General features: G+C 44.6%; 1 protein-coding gene across 5 annotated transcripts in view; it reads right to left on the bottom strand.

Moving 5' to 3' along the window:
- LOC110509741 (RIMS-binding protein 2) overlaps nt 1–26,510 on the bottom strand; it is a 92,203-nt gene that overhangs the window by 6,793 nt on the left and 58,900 nt on the right. Inside the window, exons 6-20 of one of the 5 annotated variants that reach the window (XM_036967637.1) lie at nt 23,845–23,949; nt 20,044–20,094; nt 18,397–18,417; nt 15,313–15,517; nt 14,348–14,499; nt 13,892–13,971; nt 11,652–11,761; nt 9,591–10,406; nt 9,358–9,381; nt 8,074–8,225; nt 2,723–3,523; nt 2,459–2,614; nt 2,151–2,297; nt 1,760–1,865; nt 1,199–1,330 (exon numbers count right to left, since the gene is read on the bottom strand). In XM_036967637.1, the coding sequence (XP_036823532.1) occupies nt 1,199–1,330; nt 1,760–1,865; nt 2,151–2,297; nt 2,459–2,614; nt 2,723–3,523; nt 8,074–8,225; nt 9,358–9,381; nt 9,591–10,406; nt 11,652–11,761; nt 13,892–13,971; nt 14,348–14,499; nt 15,313–15,517; nt 18,397–18,417; nt 20,044–20,094; nt 23,845–23,949 (3,058 nt within the window). Of the gene's footprint in view, nt 1–1,198; nt 1,331–1,759; nt 1,866–2,150; nt 2,298–2,458; nt 2,615–2,722; nt 3,524–8,073; nt 8,226–9,324; nt 9,382–9,590; nt 10,407–11,651; nt 11,762–13,891; nt 13,972–14,347; nt 14,581–15,312; nt 15,518–18,396; nt 18,418–20,043; nt 20,095–23,844; nt 23,950–26,510 lie in introns of those variants that run through there. The other 4 variants (XM_036967636.1, XM_036967638.1, XM_036967640.1 and 1 more) reach the window with 4 other exon arrangements.

Below are 26,510 nucleotides of genomic sequence, written 5' to 3'. Positions count from 1 at the left end.
GATCTCATGGGGTCACAGTCTATGGCTTTACGTTACTCTGAAATTAAATTACATTAATCATAGATTCATATAGCATGAGTTTGGCAACTCAGTAACACTAGTGAGTGGTAGTGAGGCAAGTTACGCATGCTATTGTGCATGGCATATACAGACAGGTGTGTTGTTTACAAGTGTTTGACAAGTGAGAGAGCCAAACCATTTAGGTGACCATGCAGTACTACATAATGGATTGAGCTTGCTTCGTTAAACCAACACTTAATTTTGTAGCATGCTAGCAGAATTCTGTGGTCAATCCATCAATTGGTCCCATTATCAGCACAAAGTATATCATGTTATGTACATCCATCTGACACCACATGTGAGCTTATGACGTTATCAGGCATTACATACTTTACAGTTACACATGGATGGAGGTTGGATAGCATGCCGGATGTGATGGGTTACAAGAACATGGTAGACACCATAGACAAAAACACTATGACACACAGCAACACGCACACAGACACGAGCACATCGACCACAAGACTGAGTTAAGCATGCATACTATTGAACCCTCAGGTAGTGATCTGACTATTGTGTTAGGCTCCTCTAAAGTACGCTGGGCCTACAGTTTGTCCTAAAACACGTCGCTGTCGGTCCTTCAGTTGACCCCTTGCTTAGAAACGATAAAATAAGACCAGGCCATTAGCAAAGTAAACATATGAAATCCCAAACAAACAAATGAGTTTGTCTCTATGTAAGATGTAAAAATGTATTTTCACTATAACGTTCTGTAACAGTCATTGAGTTTGCTCAGAAAGGATAGCATTGCTGTATAACTGTGTTGCTATATAACTGTGTCTTCAGCAACTATGACTCCTCCCACCCAGTCATGCATAGTAACCCCAGTAAAGGTGTGGTGGGGGTGGTTAGATTGAGAGGGAGAGGGGTTTAGCAGGCATCTGATGGAGTTCAGTGCAAGGGAGGGAGGGGAGAAGCATTCTCTGAGCAGCAGTCATTCCAATCCGCAACATTGGGTGGCCAACATGGGCCCAGTGTGGCTCAGTAAGCCGCCATTTTGGTGCAGTGCAGTGGATCATGCTAGGCGTTCTGAGGCCTGTTAAGCCACTCGTTGATGTCACTACTGTTCTCTCCACTAGCACTGGTGGCTTTTGGCACTGCTTTGGCGGAGGAGCGAGGGAGAAACCACTGCACGTACCATTATAGGAAGGCTTGGAGCCCGTGGGGTGTCGGCGGGACGACCATGTCCTGTGCCGTGCTACACTGCCATAGTAAACATCCTCCGTGACGGATGAGAGGTTCCCATCACTGTTACTCTCTGTGGTTATCTCTACAGGAAACACCAATCAGATGGTGGTGGTTAAAGCGCGGAGGTCACTCATTGGTTGGTTCGTTCTAAGGTCTCTTCCCGTTGATAATCCTAACATATCGCTGGCCATAAACAGAGAAATCAAAAGCAGTTTTTTATAATTGGAATATTCATTGAATTTGATAAATGTGTCTGTGTCCACTGTCACCCTAGAATCCAGGGAACTTTCTAGTAGCTGATAATACTGTGTTGATTGATCTCTATAAGTAAGCTGTCAGTACTGGGAAGGCATGAACATGGTTCAAAGACACAGAGGTGATCTGTAGAAACCGAGGAGCTCATGGAGGATTAAAACAGGAAGCAGAATATCTATTAGGGCACGGAGAACATCAAAGCACAAAAAGACTACAATACCCAGAGTCCTCTCTGTGTTCATGTAACCCTACTGACCAATGGAGGGCACCATGAGAGGGCGTCTCTGGGGCTGTGGACCGTCTCGGGGCATTCTTCTCCCCGTCTCCCGATCCAGCTGACCCCCAGAGAGGGTGTTCCCAATCTTAAAAATATCCCACAAAAACAGTGTTTAATGTTCCCACAACTAGCCAAAATGACTTCCGTGCATGTCATTGCTCCAAATAAAGGAGAATGTGAAGGTCAATCAATCAAACAAGATAGAGTAAAGTGTCCTACTGTAGACACATGGCTCGACACGTGCCATATTATCCAACAGTAATAAAGGCGTTTGCATGTTTGCTTGTTTCCATTGTCCGAGTGGTAATCAGAACCAAACTTAAAATGTAACATTTCAATGTTGAGCGTTGAGGAGCTTTGTTATTCATACCTTGAGTGCATTGTGGGAGTTGCGTCGTCGTCCCTCCTCCAGCTGCATCTCAGAGTAGAGCTCCTCCTCATCCTCCTCCATGATGTCAGAAAGGTCAGAGCCTCGGCTGCTGTCACTGTGGTACTCCTCACTGTGGCTGTAGTGGGTCTGACACACACACACACACACACATACGCAAACACACACACACATGCAAACACATATACACACGAACACACAAAAGGTGTGAAATCATACCAAGATATACAGCATCTGCACAAACCTACGGAGATGCGAGTATGTTCGATCCTTTTTATTCTGTGTCTTACCGGCCTGCCCAGCTCGGACCCTCTGAGAAACTCATCCACTGAGGCCCCCTGTCTCCTGCGGCTTCGACCATACCCTTCCTCATCCTCCTCCTCCTCGTCTGAGTTCTGTTGGTGGAAGGCCTGACACTGCTCATTGTAGATGACTCTCCTCTCCATCTAACCCAACCAATAGGAAGATATGTGTAATTTAATTCAAGAGAAAAATGATCAGACTAGAGCTCTAACCAGGGTATCATTGATTGAATTTATGTATGAATGACTCACTCTGCCACTCTCTGCAGCCACCCTCTGTGCTGCCTTGCGGGCGATGGCTTTGGCCATTTGGTCTGGGATGGGGGTGCCCCTGGGCTGGGGCAGGATCCTCTGGGGGGAGGGCGAGCGCAGGTTAGCAGAGGGGGGCGCCTCCAGGGTGTGTCCATGCATGGGGGTAGGAGGAGGCTGGCCGGAGGGGGAGCAGGTAGGGTCCCAGGGCTGGCTGGGGATTCCCCCATGGTGAGCCACCTGCTCTTTCGGTTTCAGGTCTCTGGCACTAACTGGTCTCTGGTGGAGCTGAGGGGGGGGATGAGGCAGCAGGGGTAGGCGGTGCTGGGGCATTGGGTGAGGTGGGTGAGGCTGGAGGTGCAGTGGCTGTGGAGGACCACCAGGGTGAGGGGGGTGAGGCTGTTGGTGAGTCTGGGGCTGGGAGACAGGATGAGGTTGCAGGGGTTGGAGGTGTGTCTGGGGTTGAGGGTGAGGAGGGTGGTTAGGGAGGGGTTGTCTGTGAGGCAGGGGTGAGAGAGGCTGGGGGTGAGGCATGGGGGGGTGGGGGAGGTGAGGTGACTGGAGGTGGGGTGAGGGGGCATGGGGGTGAGGTGGAGGGGGCCCTGCGTGTAGGTGCGGAGGGGACAGGGGGGCATTGTGAGGAAGAGGCACCAGTAGGTTGTTTGGAATGGGGGCGACTTGGGAGTCCTGGGACTCTCCCTGTGCTGACAATGTCCTGACGATGACCTCCCTGGCCTCCAGACACTGGATCCTGTTCAGCTCCACTGTTACATAGTCAGCCAGGGGGTACAACACCTCCGCTATCTAACAGGAAGCACAACATACATAACTCGGGTTGGAGACAGTTGACATTTAATTAATTGTTGCATTCCTTTCAACTGCTTTCACCTCTATTGCTCTTAAATTCAGAGCAAAGCCCACTACTATAGACACAGTTTAACTAACACAGACCCTTTGCAAGTCTACAAAGGGAGGATGTCAATATGTATGTTCACCAGCAGAGGGAGAGAGAGTGCTTTCTAGGGTTTTCACAGACCCATGTATCCTGAACAAAAATATAAACACAACATGCAACTACTTCAAAGATTTTACTGAGTTAAAGTTCATATAAGGAAATCAGTCAATTGAAATAAATTCATTAGGCCCTAATTTATGGTTTTCACATGACTGGGAAGGGGTGCAGCATGGGTGGGCCTTGGGGGGTTTAAGCCCTCCCAATTGGAAGCCGAATTAGGTTTTCCCCAAAAAAGTGTTTTTTTTACAGACAGAAATACTCCTCAGAACCACCACCCCACCCACCCCCGATCCTGCAGGTGAAGAAGCCGGATATGGAGGTCCTGGGCTGGCATGGTTACACGTTTGGTTGTCCTGACAAATTCTCAAAAAGGAGGCAGCATATGGTAGAGAAATTAACAACAGCAACAGACATTCTTGCAGTCAGCATGCCAATTGCACACTCCTTCAAAACTTGAGACATCTGTGGCATTGCGTTGTGTGACAAAACTGCTCATGTCCTTTTTATTGTCCCCAGCACAAGGGGCACCTGTGTAATACTCATACTATTTAATCAGCTTCTTGATATGCCACACCTGTCAGGTGGATGGATTATCTTGGCAAAGGAGAAATGCTTACTAACAGGGATGTAAACAAATTTGTGCAGAACATTTTTGAAAAATATGCATTTTGTGCATACGGGAAATGGCAGCTCATGAAACATGGAACCAAAACGTTACATGCTACGTTTATATGTTCCTTCAGAAATTATTCACACACCTTGACTTTTTCTACATTCCACAATTTTACCATCTACTCCAATTTCAAAATCGAAGAAAATTCCAACTTTTTCTTAAAGACTAAAGGAAAATAATATAATACAGTATATCTTCATTAGATAAGTTTTCAACCCCCTGAGTCACTACATGTTAGAATCATATTTTGCAGCGATTACAGCTGTGAGTCCTTTGGTGGTAAATCTATAAGAGCTTTGCACACCTGGATGGTACAATTTTTGCCCATTATTCTTTTTAAAATTCTTCAAGCTCTGTCAAGTTGGTTGTTGATTACTAGACAGCCATTTTCAAGTAACCAACAATGCAGTTTTAATAAAAATAACTGTTAAGTAAAAAAGTTAGTGAATTAGTGAAAAATAGAAAATAAAAGTAACAATAGCGAGGCTATATACTGTACAGGGGGTACCGGTACAGAGTCAATGTGCGGGGCACCAGTTAGTCGAGCTAATTGAAGTAATATGCACATGTAGATAGAGTTAAAGTGACTATGCATAGATAATAAACAATGACTAGCAGCAGCGTAAAAGAGGGGTCTGGGTAGCCCTTTGATTAGCTGTTCAGGAGTCTTATGGCTTGGGGGTAGAAGCTGATAAGAAGCCCGTTGGACCTAGACTTGGCGCTCCGGTACCGCTTGCCGTGCGGTAGCAGAGAGAACAGTCTATGACTAGGGTGGCTGGAGTCTTTGACAATTTTTAGGGCCTTCCTCTGAAACCGCCTGGTATAGAGGTCCTGGATGGCAGGAAGCTTGGCCCCAGTGATGTACTGGGCCGTACGCACTACCCTCTGTAGAGCCTTGCGGTTGGAGGCTGAGCAGTTGCCATACCAGGCAGTGATTGTGCAGCTGTAGAACCTTTCGAGGATCTGAGGACCCATGCCAAATCTTTTCAGTCTCCTGAGGGGGAATATGTTTTGTCGTGCCCTCTTCACGACTGTCTTGGTGTGTTTGGACCATTATAGTTTGTTGGTGATGTGGACACCAAGGAACTTGAAGCTCTCAACCTGCTCCAATACAGCCCCGTAGTCTAGATCAATTACTGAATAATGTGGCAATTAATTGAGGAGACTAAACTGCTGGGTGTAACCCTTGATAGCAAGCTGTCATTGTCAAAACATAAAGACTCAATGGGAAGAAGTCAGTCCATGATAAAATTGCTCTGCTTTCTTGACATCTAAATCAACCAGGCAGGTTGTCTCCCCTGGACTACTGCCCAGTTGTGTGGTCATGTGTGGCAAATAAGAACATTGGAGAATTGCCGTTGGTCCAGAACAGAGCAGAATGTAATGCACATAGATGTGTACATGGAGGGTGAATGTCAGTGGCACGCATGTCAATCTCTCCCAGCTCAAAATTGAGGAGAGATTATAGTGACTGCATCACTATTGGTCTTTGTGCGAAGTGTTGGTTCGAGGTACTGAATGGTACTGAACTGTCTGTTCAAGCAGTTGGCCCACCGTTCGGATGCTCATGAGTACCACACAAGACATGCAACCAGAGGTCCCTTCACAGTCCCCCGGTCCAGAACAGAGCCTGGGAAACGGACAGTATTAAATAGAGCCTTGACTACATGGAACTCTGTCACCCCAGGTAACTCAAGCTGGCAATAAAAAGAGGTAAAATAACACCCACATTTTTGTATATACCGAACAAAAATATACATACAACATGCAACAATTTCAAAGATGTTACTGAGTTACAGTTACAATAAGGAAATCAGTCAATTTAAATCAATTTGTTAGGCCCTAATCTGTGAACTTCACGACTGCTGGGAAGGGGCGCTGCCATGGGTGGACATAGGCCCATCCACTTGGGAGCCGGGCCCAGCCAATCAGAATAGTTTTTTTTTATTACAGAAATAAATAGTCCTCTGTTTCATCAGCTGTCCGGGTGGCTGGTCTTAGACGATCCCGCAGGTGAAGAATCTGGATGTAGAGGTCCCGGGGTGGCGTGGTTACAGTTCGTCTGCGGTTGTGCGGCCGGTTGGACGTACTGCCAAATTATGTGCTTAGCTCTATTACGTTTATTTTTACCCTAATAAAACTCACTTGTCCTTTCCAATGACGAGCATATCCATAACATGATACAGCCACCACCATGCTTGAAAATATGAAGAGTGATACTCAGTGATGTGTTGTGTTGGATATTCCCCAAACGTAATACTTTGTATTTAGGGCAAAAAGTGTATTTCTTTGCCACATATTTTGCAGTATTAATTTAGTGCCTAATTACAAACAGGATGCATGTTTTGGAATATCTTTATTATGTACAGTTTCTTCCTTATCATTCTGCCATTTACATTAGTATTGTGGAGTAACTACAATGTTGTTAATCCATACTCAGGTTTTTCCTGTCACAGCCATTAAACTTTGTAACTGCTTTAAAGACACCATTCGCCTCATGGTAAAATCCCTGATCGGTTTCCTTCCTCTCCGGCACCTGAGTTAGGAAGGATGCCTGTATATTTGTAGTGACTGGGTGTATTGCTATACCATTCAAAGCGTAATTATTAACTTCAAAATGCTCAAAGGGCTATTCAGTGTCTGCTTTTTTTGTAATTTACCCATCTACCAATAGGTGCCCTTCTTTGTGTGGCAATGTAAATCTTCCCTGGTCTTTGTGGTTGATTCTGTGCTTGAAATTCACTACTCACCTGAGGGACTTTACATATAATTGTATGTGTGGGGTACAGAGATGAGGTAGTCATTCAGAAATCATGTTAAACACTATTATTGCACATAAAGTCCATGCAACTTATTATGTGACTTGTTAAGCACATTTTTACTCCTTACCTTACTTAGTTGTGCCATTACAAAAGGGTTTGAATGCTTATTGACTCAAGACATTTCAGCTTTTCATTTTTAATTACATTTGTTAACATTTCTTAAATCATAATTCCACTTTGACATTGTGGGGTTTTGTGTGTAGATCAATTGGCACAACAACAATGACACAATTACACACATACGTACTCTGCCACTGTTGTTCACTCACTCTCACATAGTGCATACTTTCTCCCTCACTTCTTTGTCTCTGACCTTCAGTGCACACTCTCTCAACCACCCACTCCCTCACTCACCCTCTGACCTTCAGTGCACACTCTCTCAACCACCCACTCCCTCACTCACCCTCTGACCTTCAGTGCACACTCTCTCAACCACCCACTCCCCCACTCACCCTCTGACCTTCAGCGCACACTCTCTCAACCACCCACTCCCCCACTCACCCTCTGACCTTCAGTGCACACTCTCTCAACCACCCACTCCCCCACTCACCCTCTGACCTTCAGTGCACACTCTCTCAACCACCCACTCCCCCACTCACCCTCTGTCCTTTAGTGCACACTCTCTCAACCACACACTCTCCCACTTACCCTCTGACCTTTAGTGCACACTCTCTCAACCACTCACTCCCCCACTCACCCTCTGCCCTTTAGTGCACACTCTCTCAACCACTCACTCCCCCACTCACCCTCTGCCCTTTAGTGCACACTCTCTCAACCACCCACTCCCTCACTCACCCTCTGACCTTCAGTGCACACTCTCTCAACCACCCACTCTCTCACTCACCCTCTGTCCTTTAGTGCAGACTGCATATCCGATGACGCTGGCTCCATTGGAGGTTCCGGTGGGTGAGAGGACAGGGGGCTTCCAGCGCACCTGCAGGACCCCTGGGGCCTGGCCACACTGCACCTGCACCTCCTGAGGGGGTAATGGGGGGCCTGGAGGGGGGATGAAATAATATATACTGTCTACACAGGTTTTACACACACAAACAGGGAGGGAGTGTAGCATTCATAAGACACCAAGTGCTGTTAACTTGTTGAATCCCATCTCTTTCTGTTGTGAACTACATGATTGTGACATGTCTATGATACACAAAGCAGTTCCCTTTCCCAATGTTGGTTGTATACACCAATTAAATCACAATTTAATGGTCACGCAATATCTGGTCAAATTTGAGTGGATTGTTTTTAGAGTGAATTCCAAATGCATTAAACGTCTTATCTGATTAACATCAAACTCTTTGTAATGACACTCAAACAGATAAAAGTGCATTTATCGATATAGAATTCATAAGCTAAGCTATTTTGGAATATAGGTGTATTTAACGATATAGCATTCATAAGCTAAGCTATTTTGAATGTTTTATGTGAAGCATTGCCATGTTGCTTGCCATGTATTGTATGATGCAAATATTGAAAGTAGAAGGCACAAAGGGAGGCCCAAGGCCACCTGAAAGCATGAGTGTGTGTGTTAGTGTGTATGCATGTGTGCATGTTTGTGTGTGTGGGCGTGTGTGTGTGCATGGGTCTGTGTGGCCGCCCGTCTATGTAGTTTGTCTATGTGTATCTGTCAATGTTTGTGTCTGTGTGTGTCTTATGCGTGAGAGGCGTCAGTGTGAGTTGAATGAGTCCAGCCTGTTCTCTCCTGGTTCACTGGGTACACCATGCAGGACGTCACAGTGATGTCACAGCTCAGGCAGAGGGAAATGCACACGGATACTGATGTGGTCATCTCAGTTAAGTATCGAGTGGGAGGGAGTTACTTCGGCAGCTTTAGGCTTGTGTCCCAAATGGCACCATATTCCCTGTATAGTCTACTACTTTTGACCAGGGCTCTGGTTAAAACTAGTGCACTATATAGGCAATAGTTGGCTATTTGGGACGTACCTTAATTTATTATGTATATTAGCATCAAGCCAATGGCAGGGAAAAGCTGAGGAAGTTACTCATGATAATTTCTTAGGTTTTAAAGTGCTGTTAGCTTGTTTTCATTCAATGTGTCAGTTACCCATGCCAATCAAAAACTACTTCCTACTTTTCCCATAAACAAACTGGTCTTCCTTCTGACCTGATCTGGAATATGGTCCAGGACCTGGACAAAACATAACAGACATACATGGCACGGGTAAAGACATGAGTTATCTATCTATCTTAATGGTCTATATCTTAAGTCCAATGTACTTTTATCCAACCTTTCCCTAACACATTATAGATGTCAGAAAAACAATGTATTGGACAAAATAATATATAACATATGTTGGACAAAATAAATAGTTGGACTTAAGAAGAACCAAGCCTCACCAGCAGCTTGTGTGCAGAACTCCACAGCAGTCTCCTTCTTCTCCCTCTGCTCCATGAGCAGTTGCCATGGCACCTGGTGTGGCCGGGCCACCACCCTCACCTTGTACACCGTCATGGCCTTGAGGTTGACGAAGCGCAGCCTGTACCTCCCCGGCCGCACCACCGCATGCTCCGCCCCATCCAGGAACACCGTGTGCCCATAGTTACTGTTGCTGGGCAACCAGGAGAGCTCGGCCGAGTCGCGCAGGATGTCGTCCACACGCAGGCCATATGGAGCGACCACCACGTTGGCTCCCACCATCAGGGTGCAGCGTAACTCGTCCGACAGTCCCCTGTCTGTCACACTCTGCACGGACACGCGGTGCGTATACGTGTCCAGATCCAGCTTCTCCAACAAAGACTTGGTCCTGCCCCCGTAGGGCACGCTGGCACGCACCTCACCATCCACCATCACGTTGTAGCAGCTGACGTTACCCCAGCCCAGAGTCACCATGGGGGGCTCCCAGGCCACAATGACGCTACGGGCCAACTGCTTGATTAGAGTGATCCTCCGGGGGTAAGGCACAATGTCATCAGACAGATCCTCAGGGTCCAGGGTCCCTGTGCCGTTGCTGCAGGGGCCCAGTGGGTTGGTGGAGCCCAGTAGCCCATCCTGAGGGGGCCCTCCATCGGCCCCCATTAGGCCCAGGGAGGTATTGTCCAGAGAGCCCAGGTCCTCCCCTGTGTCCCCTGGCTGGATGGATGGTTTCTCCTTGTCTTGGACAAACTCCACAAAGTTGGAGGGGACCAGTCCTCGCTGGCCATCCAGCAGCTCCCCTGGAGCACACAAAGACAGAGACAGAAAGAGATGCTTACTTTATTATCAACAAAATTCAAACTCACAACCCTATGTCTTCAAATTCCTCTATTAATCTCATCCCAAAACATACAGTATATTCCAAATAATTAAATGAAAAAGTACCTTTAGAATGTATAGAGGAATGTCTAATATATTTATACGGCAACGAGGTATGTAAAGACGAGATCAAAAGAGTAAAGCAGAATATGGATATTTCAATTGTCAGCAACATGTAATATCACTCAGGATTAGCTGGCTGTGAAGATTTTATTGAGTGATTATTCAGGCAGACACAGTAACACCTTCCAGGAACCCTGTTCTGTTCTGATACACCTCAGACTGAAGGTAAAGACACCAGTCTCGCACGGCTGTCTCAGGGGGAATCTATGGAACGCTCAAGCCTTTAATGATGCCTGCTGCAAATGTTACCATCAGCTAAAAATAGACCATCCCATTAGTGAAAAAAGAGAAATTAAAATAATGACTAGAGCCCTTGTGATTCAATGCAAGTGTTATCTGTGAGTGTGAGTACTACTGGTGTGGAAAGAGAAACTCTGTGGTGCCCGTCCCCAAGGTTGGGACAGTTCTCTTGAATCAAACAGAGAAGGTAGGGATTCTATAAGGTAGGGATATGATGTCATCAATTTCTCCAGGAAGTATAGGGGTTAAAAAAACTATTCCTGCACAATGGAGAGGGTGGGTATTAAATCGCACCCAGTTCATTATAGTGACCACCAACCTCTTTCTCTCATCAGTACTGTACTTGCTTTTCGAAGACAGCCTAACTGTCCTCTCCCTCTCTATCTCGTAATTCCAGTTAGTACATTAGTTAGGCTGGGAGGCCCTAGATGGCTCTCCATCTGCAGGGGAATATGTCTGTGATTAATCAGAGCCCTGTTGCCGGATTAGCCTTCTAGCTACGGGGATCAGGCTGCATCTTGACAACAGCTTGGTCTGAGCCCCAGTATCCCTGTGGTAAATACAAACATCATCCATCTCCAAACAGCCAGGCAGGCAGGAGCTAGGCTAACACTAGGCAATCTCACCCACCACCAACAATGGCAGCTAGAGATGACTCACCAGAGCTGCTGAAGTCTGGGCCAGGGATGCTAGGAGGATTAGCGTAGCCATGGATTGAAAAGCCTTCATAATGCTAATGAGATTGCATATGTTGCTACTGATGCTAGTGGTGAGGTGTGTAGTAACCCTGGATTCCCTCTCACCTTCGTAGAAGCCGTCGTCATCCATCGTGCCGTACACATACAGGTACTTCCCAGCCACCAGGGGGAGCTCTGCCTCTGGGTGCTCATTAGGCCCATCATAAGGGTTGTAACTACATCAACAAGAGAGAGGAGGGTTCAACATACAGTACCAGTCAAAGTTTGAACAAACCAACTCATTCTAGAGTTTTTCTTAATTTTACTATTTTCTACATTGTACAATAATAGTGAAGACATCAACACTATGAAATAACACATATGGAATCATGTATTAACCAAAAAAGTGTTAAACAAATGAAAACATATGTTATATTTGAGATTCTTCACAGTAGCCACCCTTTGCCTTGATGACAGCTTTGCACACTTGGCATTCTCTCAACCAGCATCATGAGGTAGTCACCTAGAATTCATTTAAATTAACAGGTGTGTCTCGTTAAAAGTTAATTTGTGGAATTGATTTCCTTCTTAATTCGTTTGAGCCAATCAGTTGTGTTGTGACAAGGTAGGTGTGGTATATAGAATATAGCCCTATTTGGTAAAAGACCAAGTCCATATTATGGCAAGAACAGCTCAAATAAGCAAAGAGAAACAACAGTCCATCATTACTTGAAGACATGAAGGTCAGTCAATGTGGAACATTTCAGAACTTTGAAAGTTTCTTCAAGTGCAGTCACAAAAACCATCAAGCGCTATAATGAAACTGGCTCTCATGAAGACCGCCACAGGAAAGGAAGACCCAGAGTTATCTCTGCTGTAGAGGATACGCTAACTGCACCTCAGATTGACCTGTTCACTGGACGTGCTACCTGTCTGAGACCTATTATTTGACCATGCTGGTCATTTATGAACATTTGAACATTTTGGCCATGTTCTGTTATAATCTCCACCAGGCACAGCCAGAAGAAGACTGGCCACCCCTCATAGCCTGGTTACTCTCTATGTTTCTTCCTAGGTTTTGGCCTTTCTAGGGAGTTTTTCCTAGCCAATGTGCTTCAACACCTGCATTGCTTGCTGTTTGGGGTTTTAGGCTGGGTTTCTGTACAGCACTTTGAGATATCAGCTGATGTACAAAGGGCTATATAAATACATTTGATTTGATGTTATTTAGATTGCAGCCTAAATAAATGCTTTACAGATTTCAAGTAACAAACACATTTCAACATCAACTGATTCAAGACTGCTTGAATCAGGCCTTTATGGTGAAATTGCTGCAAAAAACACTACTAAATTACACCAATTATAAGAAGAAACTTGCTTGGGCCAAGAAACATGAGCAATGGACATTAGACCGGTGAAAATCTGTCCTTTGGTCTGATGAGTCCAAATTTGAGATATTTAGTTCCAAGCGCCTTGTCTTTGTGAGACGCAAAGTAGGTGAACGGATGAACTCTGCATGTGTGGTTCCCACCGTGAAGCATGGAAGAGGAGGTGTGATGGTGTGGGGGTGCTTTGCTGGTAAAATTGGCAGTGATTTATTTAGAATTCAAGGAACACTTAACCATCATGGCTACCACAGTATTCTGCAGTGATACTACATTTCATTTGTTTCTCGCTTAGTGGGACTATCATTTGTTTTTCAATAGGACAATGACCCAACACACCTTCAGGCTGTGTAAGGACTATTTGACCAAGAAGGAGAGTGATGGAGTGCTGCATCAGATGACCTGGCCTTCACAATCACCCGACCTCAACCCAATTGAGATGGATCAGGTTGAGTTGGACTGCAGATTGAAGGAAAAGCAGCCAACAGCTGCTCAACATATGTAGGAACTCCTTCAAGACTGTTGGAAAAGCATTCCAGGTGAAGCTGGTTGAGAGAATGCCAAGAGTGTGCAAAGCTGTCATCAAGGCAAAAGGTGGCTACTTTGAAGTATCTAAAATCTAAAACTTATTTTGATTTGTTTAACACTTTTTTGGTTACTACGTGATTTCATGTGTTATTTCATGGTTTTGGTGTCTTCACTATTTTTCTACAATGTAGAAAATAGTACATATAAAGACAAACACTTCAATGAGTAGGTGTGTCCAAACTTTTGACTGTTACTGTAGATGTGCTCCTGACTACAATATATACTACAAGATGTTTATGGAGAAAATAGTGCTTCTGATGTACATGTGGAGGTACTTAGTGATCTAGCACTGGTCTAGAGTGTTATGTGTGGATTTCTGGCGCTGCTCGGTGTCAGCAAGCTATACGTGATTCAGCTTTCCCAGGTGTTGTGTGACAGACCTACTGGTCTCACCTGTAGCGGGCAGTGCATAGACGGACTGTGCCAGTGTAGCGAGGCTTGGACCTGGGTGCACGACGGATCTCATCCTCCATCTTGGGAAACACGGGCAGGGAAGCAATCACAGAGTTGCATCTAAATACCATAACTCTGATCCAATTCAAACACAATGGCTTTGCTTATGATCATAGCCACTCATAATTATGTCTCCAGTGGAATGACTGATCTGACACAGAAAAACTTCCCAGCACTCGTATACTGTCTAGTTCTACTGTCTGACAATTGCCACAGGAGACTCAAGTTGCTGTCTGGTGCTAAACCAATTGGTTTTACAGCTATTGCTCAGCTGATGGCTATCAAGTGCAAGTATACAGCTCGTCCATGAATAGCCCATCTCTTGAGCAATAGCACCCTTATGCTTTAGCAATGGGACTGTGTCTCTGTATGAGAAGAGACGAGAGCAGGACCCACCTCTGAGGGAGTCGCCTGTCGCGGGCTGCTGGGGCAGCTCGTTGTCACGGCGGAGGGTTTGACAGACAGCAGCTCCGGCCTGTCTCTGTCTCCGATCTGCAGTGGGCGGAGGAACTTGGATATCAGCCGAGTGTTTGCCGAGCTCTCATCGCCTGGGAAACATCGATTTCCACACCAAATAAAGAGCATCTGTCATTCCTTCTGCTCTCATTCATGGCACAGCTATTGATTTCCTGTTCAGGGGAGTACACAGCAAACACTCTTTATGGCCAGCACCTGGCTCTGCTCTCTGCCTGACACATCTGCAAGGCATTTCTCTGATGCTTAACACTCTCTACTCTCTGAAGACATAACTGACACGGAACGGGACTCTACCATCACAGAGTTCTAGCAGCCACACCCCTACACAAAGCCATGCCTAGGTAATTTCCCATCTTAGACAAAAATATAACATTTGAATTCTTGGTGTTTGGATTTGGTTAATTATGCTACAGATGAGTTCTGTCATTGATCATGAATAAAGCAGCATTTCTTCCATTTCCTGTGATCCAAACTGGCCTTGAAGCCTGTTCTGCTGAGATGGACTGAAGAGAAAAGAGGTGCCTTACTGTGACTCACACCAGGCCGTTTAGTTGCCAACTTTCCCTCTCTTTCTCCCACTCTCCCAACCTCACCCCACAGGGTTCTGGCAAAGGTCATTGTTGTGACAACTAGATTAAACGACTGTCTCATTCAATTTTGAATTAATTAATTACCCAGGCATAATGACTGACATAGACTGTGCACATAGACTTTCAGAACTGTATTTTGGTCTTGATTGATGAGATACACTGTTTGAATCAAATGCCAGACATGATGTATATACTTTTATTCTCTAGTGATAAGCACTTTTCTGCTTCATATCTATGTCGTCTGACACCATCATTTTCTCACAGTGGGCAGGGTTGGGAGTTGGGAGTGCTCACCTTTTCCTGCCTGGGCTGCCAGTCCGTTGAGGATTTGGGAGAGTTTATTTTCTGGGAGAAAGGGAACGTTGTGTTTGGAGAAAGGCTCAGTGCTGAGGATGTCTACAGTATCCGCCTCCAGACGGAAATCCTCCAGGTCCTTGGACAGCTGGCCAAACTGTTCAGTCTGTGACCTGCATTTCAGCTCCAGGTCGCGAACCTTGACCTTCCGTAAACAGGGATGTGTGGAGGAGAAAGAGATAAACACAAACGGTCAATGGAAGGAGGTTTTCTGTGCTCCTATGTAGCAAATCTTTAGAACAGGATACACTAAATTGCAATGCATGTTTTATGTTAATAACACGTTAGTAATATACCACTACATGGACATGAGTTAAACTTATCATTGGCTTAAATCCTTTACTGGTGCTGCAGATCGCAAGCTGAACCAATTATGGCACGGGAACCCAAAAGAGCCATTTCTAGCTTAGAACAGCTCATTCATATCAAAAACACTGCCTGCCGAGTAATCAAAGGATCTGGAAGTAGAGGCTGTGCAACGCTGATACACTTTGATAACAAAGCCAAGCAGTGTGACGAGTTAAGAGGCTTATAAAAGTATGTACTTTAAAGACATTATCTAAGTAGCTCCGAGATTACATTTAGAGCCTTGAGTTAACAACCGTTGGGTTTTCTCTGAAAGCTACAAGACTGAAACACCATGGCCTGCACAGTAAGAGATAAGGCAAGCCAGGGTCCTAGTCACGAGGAAAGTTGGTTTCACCCAGCGATAAAACTAAAGAGTCAGAACACTTCAGAGTCAGAATACTTCAGATTCAGAACACTCAGCTACAAGATGGGCTGAGATACAGAAACTGAGGATGAATGAACAGCCATCGGGGAGCCACTACTTTGGTCTGATTGGTTTAAAAAAGAAACAAGGAAATCAAATGTGCTTGGATCTTACAGGACATCTGGTATTCGTCCCAAATGGCACCATATTCCCTATACAGTGCCTTGCAAAAGTATTCACCCCCCTTGGCATTTTTCCTATTTTGTTGCATTACAACCTGTCATTTAAATGGATTTTTATTTGGAGTTTGTGTAATAGACAGACACAAAATAGTGAAATGAAAAAAATTACTTGTTTCAAAAAATTATAAAAAATAAAAAACGGAAAAGTGGTGCTTGCATATCTATTCACCCCCTTTTCTATGAAGTCCCTAAATAAGATCTGGTGCAACCAAGTACCTTCATAAGTCACATAATTAGTTAAATAAAGTCCACCTGTGTGGAATCTAAGTGTCACATGATCTGTCACATGATCTCAGTATATATACACCTGCTTTAAAAGGCCCCAGAGTCTACAACACCACAAGCAAGGGGCACCACCAAGCAAGTGGCACCATGAAGACCAAGGAGCTCTCCAAACTGGTCAGGGACAAAGTTGTGGAGAAGTACAGATCAGGGTTGGGTTATAAAAAAATATCAGAAACTTTGAACATCCCATGGACCACCATTAAATCCATTATTAAAAGATGGAAAGAATATGGCACCACAACAAACCTGCCAAGAGAGGGCCGCCCACCAAAAATTCATGGACCAGGCAAGGAGGGCATTAATCAGAGAGGCAACAAAGAGAACAAAGATAACACTGAAGGAGCTGCAAAGCTCCACAGCGGAGATTGGAGTATCTGTTCATAGGAACACTTTAAGCCTTACACTCCACAGAGTCGGGTTTACGGAAGAGTGGCAAGAAAAAAATCCATTGCTTAAAGAAATAAATAAGCAAACACGTTTGGTGTTCATCAAAAGGCATGTGGGAGACTCCCCAAAAATATGCAAGAATATACTCTGGTTGGATGAGACTAAAATGTAGCTTTTTGGCCATAAAGGAAAATGCTATGTCTGGCGCAAACCCAACACCTCTCATCACCCCGAGAACACCGTCCCCATAGTGAAGCATGGTGGTGGCAGCATCATGCTGTTGGGATGTATTTCATCGGCAGGGACTAGGAAACTGGTCAGAATTGAAGGAATGATGGACGGCGCTAAATACAGGGAAATTCTTGAGGGAAACCTGTTTCAGTCTTCCAGAGATTTGAGACTGGGACAGAGGTTCACCTTCCAGCAATGACCCTAAGCATACTGCTAAAGCAACACTTGAGTGGTTTAAGGGGAAACATTTAAATGTCTTGGCCTAGTCAAAGCCCAGACCTCAATCCAATTGAGAATCTGTGGCATGACTTAAATATTGCTGTACACCAGCGGAACCCATCCAACTTGAAGGAGCTGGAGCAGTTTTGCCTTAAAGAATGGACAAAAATCCCAGTGGCTAGATGTGCCAAGCTTATAGAGAGATACCCCAATATACTTGCAGCTGTAATTGCTACAAAAGGTGTCTCTACAAAGTATTGACTTTGGCGGGGTGAATAGTTATGCACGCTCAAGTTTTCAATTTTTTTTGTCTTATTTCTTGTTTGTTTCACCCCCAAAATATATCTTGCATCTTCAAAGTGGTAGGCATGTTGTGTAAATCAAATGATACAAACCCCCCCCAAAAAAATACATTTTAATTCCAGGTTGTAAAGCAACAAAATACTGTAGGAATAATGCCAAGGGGGGTGAATACTTTTGCAAGCCACTGTATAGCCACTGCCCTATGGGCCCTGGTCATAAGTAGTGCACCATATAGGGCAGGGGTAATCAACTCTTACCCTATGAGGTCCGGAGCCTGCTGGTTTTCTGTTCTACCTGATAATTAAAATGCAGTGGAACTGGCTTGGAGATCCAGAGTTGAGTTTGAGGGATATAGTGAACATGTGTGATTTGGGACACAACCTTGGACTGGAGTACAGAGGCAAAAGAGGATCTATAGTGTGATGCAGTACCAGCACTGGGTTTTGTTAATCTGATATACTTCAATTAAATACGATATTAGTACGTTTCATTGCCTAATTACCATACCTTTTATAACATATGCACTAATGTGAATTAGAGCCTGCGTGATTCACTGAGACTATTTAAAGGTTATAGGACAAATGTGACAATGGAGATGATGAACATTGGGGATTCTAGATGTTTCAGGGTAGGAAACATAAATACCTGCATTCTGTCCAAATGGTTCTGTTCAGACACAAAAGAAACACATAGAAACACACAATGACATTGAACAAAGATGAAAGAAAACAAACACCCAAATCAAACTGTTACACCGTATGAGATCAATGCATACGTAATACAGTAATCCATGCAAAATCATGTAAATAAATGAGAAAAGAGAACCCTTACAAAACAAGTAAGAACGAGTCCCCCATGGGGAACATCAAGTTACTTACAATAAATATAAAAAATTAAATAAAAAACACCCAAAATCATAGCCAAGACAGTGTTGAGAACCAGAAATTATGGAAAGGAACAATACTCAGGTCCCTAGATAATGTTAGTGTCATCTCCTCTCTAGGTTAACTCGTTTTAACGCAGGAACTGAGCATGATATTGGAGTTCTATGTGAACAGTGCCAGTGCTCCTAATGCATCTCCTCTACACTGTAGATATTTCATCATCTGGATGGTTGGGCTCTGATTTTTTTCTGTAAAAGAGGTTTCTCCAGGAGCCATTAGTGCCATGGCTGGTATGAGAGCTTCTGAGCCTGAGCAACGGCGATGTTGAGCGGTCCTAAAGGAGGGAGTTATTAGCAGGTTTTGCTGACCCAACTCTCTGTAAAAGTGTTCTATTCTCATTACAGCTAAAATCACCACTCAACGAAAGCCTCAAAAAGCTATATATACTGAACAAAAATATAAATGCAACATGCAACAATTTCAAAGATTTTACTGATTTACAGTTCATAAAGGAAATCAGTCAAATAAAATAAATTCATTAGGCCCTAATCTATGGATTTCACATGACTGGGCAGGGGTGGAGCCATGGGTGGGCCTGGGACAGCATAGGCCCACCAACTTGAAAGCCAGGCCCACCCACTGGGGTGCCAGGTCCAGCCAATCAGAATGAGTCCCCCCTCCAGACGATCTCACAGGGGAAGATGCTGGATGTGGAAGTCTTGGGCTGGCGTGGTTACACGTGGTCTGTGGCTGTGAGGCCGGTTGGACGCACTACCAAATTCTCTATCACAACGTTGGAAGCAGCTTATGGTAGAGAAATGAACAGCTCTGGTGGACATTCATACAGTCAGAATGCCAATTGCAAGCTCCCTCAAAACGTAAGACATCTGTGGCATTGTGTTGTGCGACAAAATTTAAAATGTTAAAGGGGCCTCTTATTGTCCCCAGCACAAGGTGCACCTGTGTAATGATCATGCCGTTTAATCAGCTTCTTGATATGCCTCACCTGTCAGGTGGATGGATTAACTTTGGCAATGGATACATGCTCACTAAGAGCGATATTAACAAATTTATGCACAACATTTTTGAGAAATTAGCTTTTTGTGCATGTGGAAAATGTCTGGTACAATTCACATGTTGCGTTTACATTTTTGTTGTTCAGTGTAAATACAGTATGGAGTATGACCTGGGATGAACCAGGCTTACCTCAAAACTAGCTTTTCATGAAAGGCAATATGTATTTAGTGGAATTCAAACAATACAATGGAGGTATTTTTCATACAGTATCCATCAATCAATGTGTCTTGCATACACAAACAAAACCACATATCAGTCAATTGACAGCCATTTTGAAAACAGCCACCGAAGCCATCCTCATTTTGCCCATCGGACCTCCATGTCCACTTACCTCTAACAGGTGGACCGCTCCCTCATGCTCTTTCTCAGCTTTAACCTGAGCCTGGAGAAAACACAGAAACACAGTCATATACTGTAGGACCTGCAGGTGACACAGTGAGCACTGCACAGTATCTCTCTGTCAGTGTTACATCAAACATACAAGTGGCATAGTTCTTGGTACACTGCAGACATACAGGTAACTGCCAAAGTAATGGGATCAGTATATTGAAAGTAGGTGTTACCACACAGGTGTGGTTCCTGAGTTAATTAAGCAATTAAACATCTTATCAAATCAAATTTTATTGGTCACATACACATGGTTAGCAGATGTTAATGCGAGTGTAGCGAAATGCTTGTGCTTCTAGTTCCGACAATGCAGCAATAACCAACGAGTAATCTAACCTAACAATTTCACAACAACTACGTTATACACACAACTGTAAAGGGATGAAGAATCTGTACATAAAGATATATGGATGAGTGATCGTACAGAACGGCATAGGCAAGATGCAGTAGATGGTATCGAGTACAGTATATACATATGAGATGAGTAATGTAGGGTATGTAAACATATAAAAGTGACATTGTTTAAAGTGGCTAGTGATACATGTATTACATAAAGATGGCAAGATGCCATAGATGGTATAGAGTACAGTATATACATATGAGACGAGTAATGTAGGGTATGTAAACATTGTATTAAGGTGCATTGTTTAAAGTGGCTTGTGATACATTTTTTTACATAAATGTTTCCATTATTAAAGTGGCTGGAGTTGAGTCAGTATGTTGGCAGCAGCCACTCAATGTTAGTGGTGGCTGTTTAACAGTCTGATGGCCTTCAGATAGAAGCTGTTTTTCAGTCTCTCGGTCCCTGCTTTGATGCACCTGTACGGACCTCGCCTTCTGGATGATAGCGGGGTGAACAGGCAGTGGCTCGGGTGGTTGTTGTCCTTGATGATCTTTATGGCCTTCCTGTGACATCAGGTGGTGTAGGTGTCCTGGAGGGCAGGTAGTTTGCCCCCGGTGATGCGTTGTGCAGAGCTCACTACCCTCTGGAGAGCCTTACGGTTGTGGGCGGAGCAGTTGCCATACCAGGCGGTGATATAGCCCGACAAGATGCTCTCGATTGTGCATCTGTAAAAGTTTGAGAGTGCTTTTGGTGACAAGCTGAATTTATTCAGCCTCCTGAGGTTGAAGAGGCGCTGCTGCGCCTTTTTCACCACACTGTCTGTGTGGGTGGACCAATTCAGTTTGTCTGTGATGTGTATGCCAAGGAACTTAAAACTTACTATCCTCTCCACTACTGTCCCATCGATGTTGATAGGGGGGTGCTCCCTATCATCTCCTTTGTTATGTGGATAGGGGGGTGCTCCCGATCATCTCCTTTGTTATGTTGACGTTGAGTGTGAGGTTATTTTCCTGACACCACACTCCGAGGGCCCTCACCTCCTCCCTGTAGGCCGAGGTGTGCATGGCCACCCAGTCGTGGGTGAACAGGGAGTATAGGAGAGGGCTCAGAACGCACCCTTGTGGGGCCCCAGTGTTGAGGATCAGTGGGGTGGAGATGCTGTTACCTACCCTGCGGCCCGTCAGGAAGTCCAGTACCCAGTTGCACAGGGCGGGGGGTCGAGACCCAGCTGAGCTGTAGTCGATGACTGCATTCAGTGTCCCTATCATGCTTAGGGTCATGTATAAAAATGCTGGGCAGGCCATTGCATTATTTTGGCCATTATTTTGGCTACTATGGCTGTGTCCCCATAGGATGACAACTCCCCCATCCACAGGACACGAGCAGTCACTGAATGGTTTAATGAGCATGAATACAATGTAAACCATATGCCATGGCCGTCTCAGTCACCCGATTGCAACCCAATTGAGTGGGTTGATTCTATAGTGAATCGGAGACAGCGTTTTCCACCACCATCAACAAAACACCAAATTATAGAATTTCTCGTGGAAGAATGGTGTCACATCCCTCCAACAGAGTTCCAGACACTTGTAGAATCTGTAGAAAGCTGTTTTTTTTTTACTTGTGGTGGTGAAAGGCCCTATTAAGACACTTTATGTTGGTGTTTCAATTATTTTGGTAGTTACCTGTAGAATAGACAGTCTGAGTTGAACAACAACTGATGTCAGCTCTGCACAGCATGAGGAGGAGAAGGCAGTTAATGCCTCACAGCTGAGGGCTATCTGAGGACCGGGGGAGACTGGGGGAGAACAGAGGGGGCGCGATGACTTCCAACACAAAAACCTGAAACTGAGGTGCATCAGAATAGCCTCATGAAATCAATCTGTTTCATCCAGATTGGCTTTGATATTGATAAGGACAAACTGCTGTTCTACTCCAATGAGATAATATCTGTGAATTGCTAATTGAATGGAATCACAGCACAATAAATTAGGTTAAGGAGTAAACAGAAAAAGGAAGGACAAGGACTCAAACGAGCACGCTGAGGCAGATGCATACAAACACATGGATTGAAGCACAGATAGTCACGGATAGACGTGCAGACACAGAAGCTGACACACATTCTCTCTGCGTCTCTCTAAAGTGAAGTGCTCGGTTTAGGCTCAGGGGAGTCTGATCTGTGCTGTGTTTGCCTTTTGCGCTAATTGCCTGTCATGGCTCCTCTCTGAACAGAACACATACACACAGGAATTCACCCAGCTCTCTAGAGGCTCAGATTATTGCTGCCCATAGAGACAGACAATCACAGGAGACCACTGATTATATGACCCCTTTTACTTTCTCATCAGTCTCACCAGGACTAATGGTAGAATGTTTTTTAGTTTTTTTCATGGAGTTAGGATTTGGGGGGGATCATTTCATGATAGTTGCACAATACTTGTCTCTCCTAATCAAATCAAAGTTTATTTGTCACGTGCGCCCGAATACAACCTTACAGTGAAATGCTTACTTACAGGCTCTAACTAATAGTGGAAAAAAGGTATTAGGTGAACAATAGGTAAGTAAAGAAATAAAAAACAGTAAAAAGACAGTTGAAAATAACAGTAGTGAGGCTATATACAGACACCGGTTAGTCATGCTGATTGAGGTAGTATGTGCATGTAGATATGGTTAAAGTGACATATATGATGGGCCTTCCTCTGACACCGCCTAGTATAGAGGTCCTGGATGGCAGGCATCTTAGCCCCAGTGATGTACTGGGCCGTACGCACTACACTCTGTAGTGCCTTGCGGTCGGAGGCCGAGCAATTGCCGTACCAGGCAGTGATGCAACCGGTCAGGATGCTCTCGATGTTGCAGCTGTAGAACCTTTTGAGGATCTCAGCAACCATGCCAAATCTTTTTAGTTTCCTGAGGGGGAATAGGTTTTGTTGTGCCCTTTTCACGACTGTCTTGGTGTGTTTGGACCATTCTAGTTTGTTGTTGATGTGGACACCAAGGAACTTGAAGCTCTCAACCTGCTCCACTACAGCCCCGTCGATGAAAATGGGGTCGTGCTCGGTCCTCCTTTTCCTGTAGTCCACAATCATCTCCTTAGTCTTGTTTACGTTGAGGGATATGTTGTTATTCTGGCACCACCTGGCCAGATTTCTGACCTCCTCCCTACAGGCTGTCACACTGTTACCATGATAACAGTGTGAGGTAACTATGCTATTTTTTATTTAAATATTGCACTGCTGGTTAGGGTCTGTAAGAAAGCATTTCACTGTAAGGTCTACACTTGTATTCGGCGCACGTGACAAATAAATGTTGATTTGATTTGTCTTGTGACCACTGTGGTCATACTGTGGTCATGGAGGTTAGAGTCTAGGACGGAGGCGAGGTGGGTTATTATGGGCTTACCCTCTGCAGAAGGTGAATCTCCTGCTGCTTGGTGGTGAGAATAGCCAGGGCCTGCTCATGCTCCTCTTCCAACTGCTGCCTCCTCTCTGCAGCCTCTCGCATATGCTGTGGAGAACAAGTCACAACACAGTCAATACATGGTCAAACGCTCGGGAGACCACAATCATATCACAACATGTTCAATATGTGGTTATATACTACAACACAGTAAGTTAATGGTCATAGTGAGGTAACTATGCCTTTAAAATCTCCAAATGGTTCATAGAATGATCACACAACAGTCCAAACACTTTTACAGCACCCGTAGCAGCTACACAATACATAAAAAGTACACAATACATAAAAAGTACACATTACATAAGAACATCTCGTTTTTCATTCAGTGGGTATAAAATTTGTCTACCTGTATTGACTACGTCTAGTCCGACTCACTGATTTCTGTGATCCATCACACAGAGACACCAACACAAAACCCAAATCTAGCCACTCCCAAATTAGCTGAGTCATTATGACTGTATCTGCAGAGTTAAGAGCCGCTGCCACCGGTAGGAATTGGAGTTAGGGAATACAATGTTTCTTGGAGTTTGTGTGTGTGTGTGTGTGTGTGTGTGTGGGGGTATTTGGGTACTGTGGTATTCTTTAATCAGCTTGGCTCATTAGACAGGTCAGTGTCCATGTTTGTAATTGTTGAGTGGTTTTTGGCAATACACTGTAAATGCATGTGTTCCAGAGTAGAGACTAAAGAGTGTTTCAGAGTAGAGACTAAAGAGTGTTCCAGAGTAGAGACTAAAGAGTGTTTCAGAGTAGAGACTAAAGAGTGTTCCAGAGTAGAGACTAAAGAGAGTTCCAGAGCAGAGACTAAAGAGTGTTCCAGAGTAGAGACTAAAGAGTGTTCCAGAGTAGAGACTAAAGAGTGTTCCAGAGTAGAGACTAAAGAGTGTTCCAGAGCAGAGACTAATGTGTGTTCCAGAGCAGAGACTAAAGAGTGTTCCAGAGTAAAGACTAAAGAGTGTTCCAGAGCAGAGACTAAAGAGTGTTTCAGAGTAAAGACTAAAGAGTGTTCCAGAGTAGAGACTAAAGAGTGTTCCAGAGTAGAGACTAAAGAGTGTTCCAGAGTAGAGACTAAAGAGTGTCCCAGAGTAAAGACTAAAGAGTGTTCCAGAGCAGAGACTAAAGAGTGTTCCAGAGTAGAGACTAAAGAGTGTTGCAGAGCAGAGACTAAAGAGTGTTCCAGAGTAGAGACTAAAGAGTGTTCCAGAGCAGAGACTAAAGAGTGTTCCAGAGTAGAGACTAAAGAGTGTTGCAGAGTAGAGACTAAAGAGTGTTCCAGAGTAGAGAGACCCACAGTAGCAACTGTAATTGAGTACTGGCAGTGTCTGCTGTGAAAAAGTTACCTGAAAAAAGATTGAATCTCTCAAAGTTCATCTCAGTGTACCAAATCCATGCTGCTGAAATTACTTTTTTTGTAGTGGAAGAATAACCCCGGACACCCCTACTGGCTTTGAGCTAAGCAGGCACTTCTTTGCATAATCACAGTCTTAAGCTCTGCTGGGGACTCCAGTGACTGAGGGACTGTCACCAGGCTCCTTTGTGAGGGGCAAGTGCTCAATGTGAAACCTTCCTCCCCAAATTCATAATTTACTACTGCTCCTATAGTCGAATTAACCTTTTTTTTTTCACCATATACGTAAATACTGTGCAAAAGCACACTCCGTCATCACACACTGTAACCAAGCTAGCACCACTAGGCCACTGTTCACAGAGACATTAGCTGATTGTTAATGTACACTGAATGACCAAAAGTATGTGGACACCTGCTCGTCGACCTTCTCATTCAAAAATCATGGGCATTAATATGGAGTTGGACCCCCCTTTGCTGCTATAACAGCATCCACTCTTTTGGAATTACCAAAAGTATGTGGACACCTGCTCGTCGAACTTCTCATTCCAAAATCATTGGCATTAATATGGAGTTGGTCCCCCTTTGATGCTATAACACCTGGGAAGGCTTTCCGCTATATGTTTGAACATTGCTGCGAGGAGTTGCTTCCATTCAGCCACAAGAGCATTAGTGAGGTCAGGCACTGATGTTGGGCGATTAGGCCTGGCTCGCAGTCTGCGTTCCAATTCATCCCAAAGTTGTTTGATGGGGTTGAAGACAGGGCTCTTTGCAGGCCAGTCAAGTTCTTCCACACCTAACTCAACAAGCCATTTCTGTATGGACCTCGCCATGTGCACTGGGGCATTGTCATGCTGAAACAAGAAAGGTCCTTCCCAAAACTTTTGCCACAAAGTAAGTTGGAAGCACAGAATCCTCTTGAATGTCATTTTATGCTGTAGAGTTAAGATCTCCCTTCACTGGAATTAAAAAGCCTTGCACGAAACATGAAGAACAGCCCCAGACCATTATTCCCACTCCACCAAACTTTACAACTTTACAGTTGACACCATGCATTTCTACCTGCATTTGGGCAGGTAGCGTTCTTATGGCAACCACCAAACCCAGATTTGTCCGTCGGACTGCCAGATGGTGAAGCATGATTCATCACTCCAGCCGACGCTTGGCTTTGCACATGGTGATTTTAGGCTTGTGTGCGGCTGCTCGGCCATGGAGACCCATTTCATGAAGCTCCCGACGAGCAGTTCTTGTGCAGACGTTGCTTCCA

This window comes from Oncorhynchus mykiss, chromosome Y (genome assembly GCF_013265735.2).
Source record: "Oncorhynchus mykiss isolate Arlee chromosome Y, USDA_OmykA_1.1, whole genome shotgun sequence".
Lineage (NCBI taxonomy): Eukaryota > Metazoa > Chordata > Actinopteri > Salmoniformes > Salmonidae > Oncorhynchus > Oncorhynchus mykiss.
Note: the sequence above shows the minus strand (reverse complement) of the source record. Positions and strands in the feature narration are given on the sequence as shown.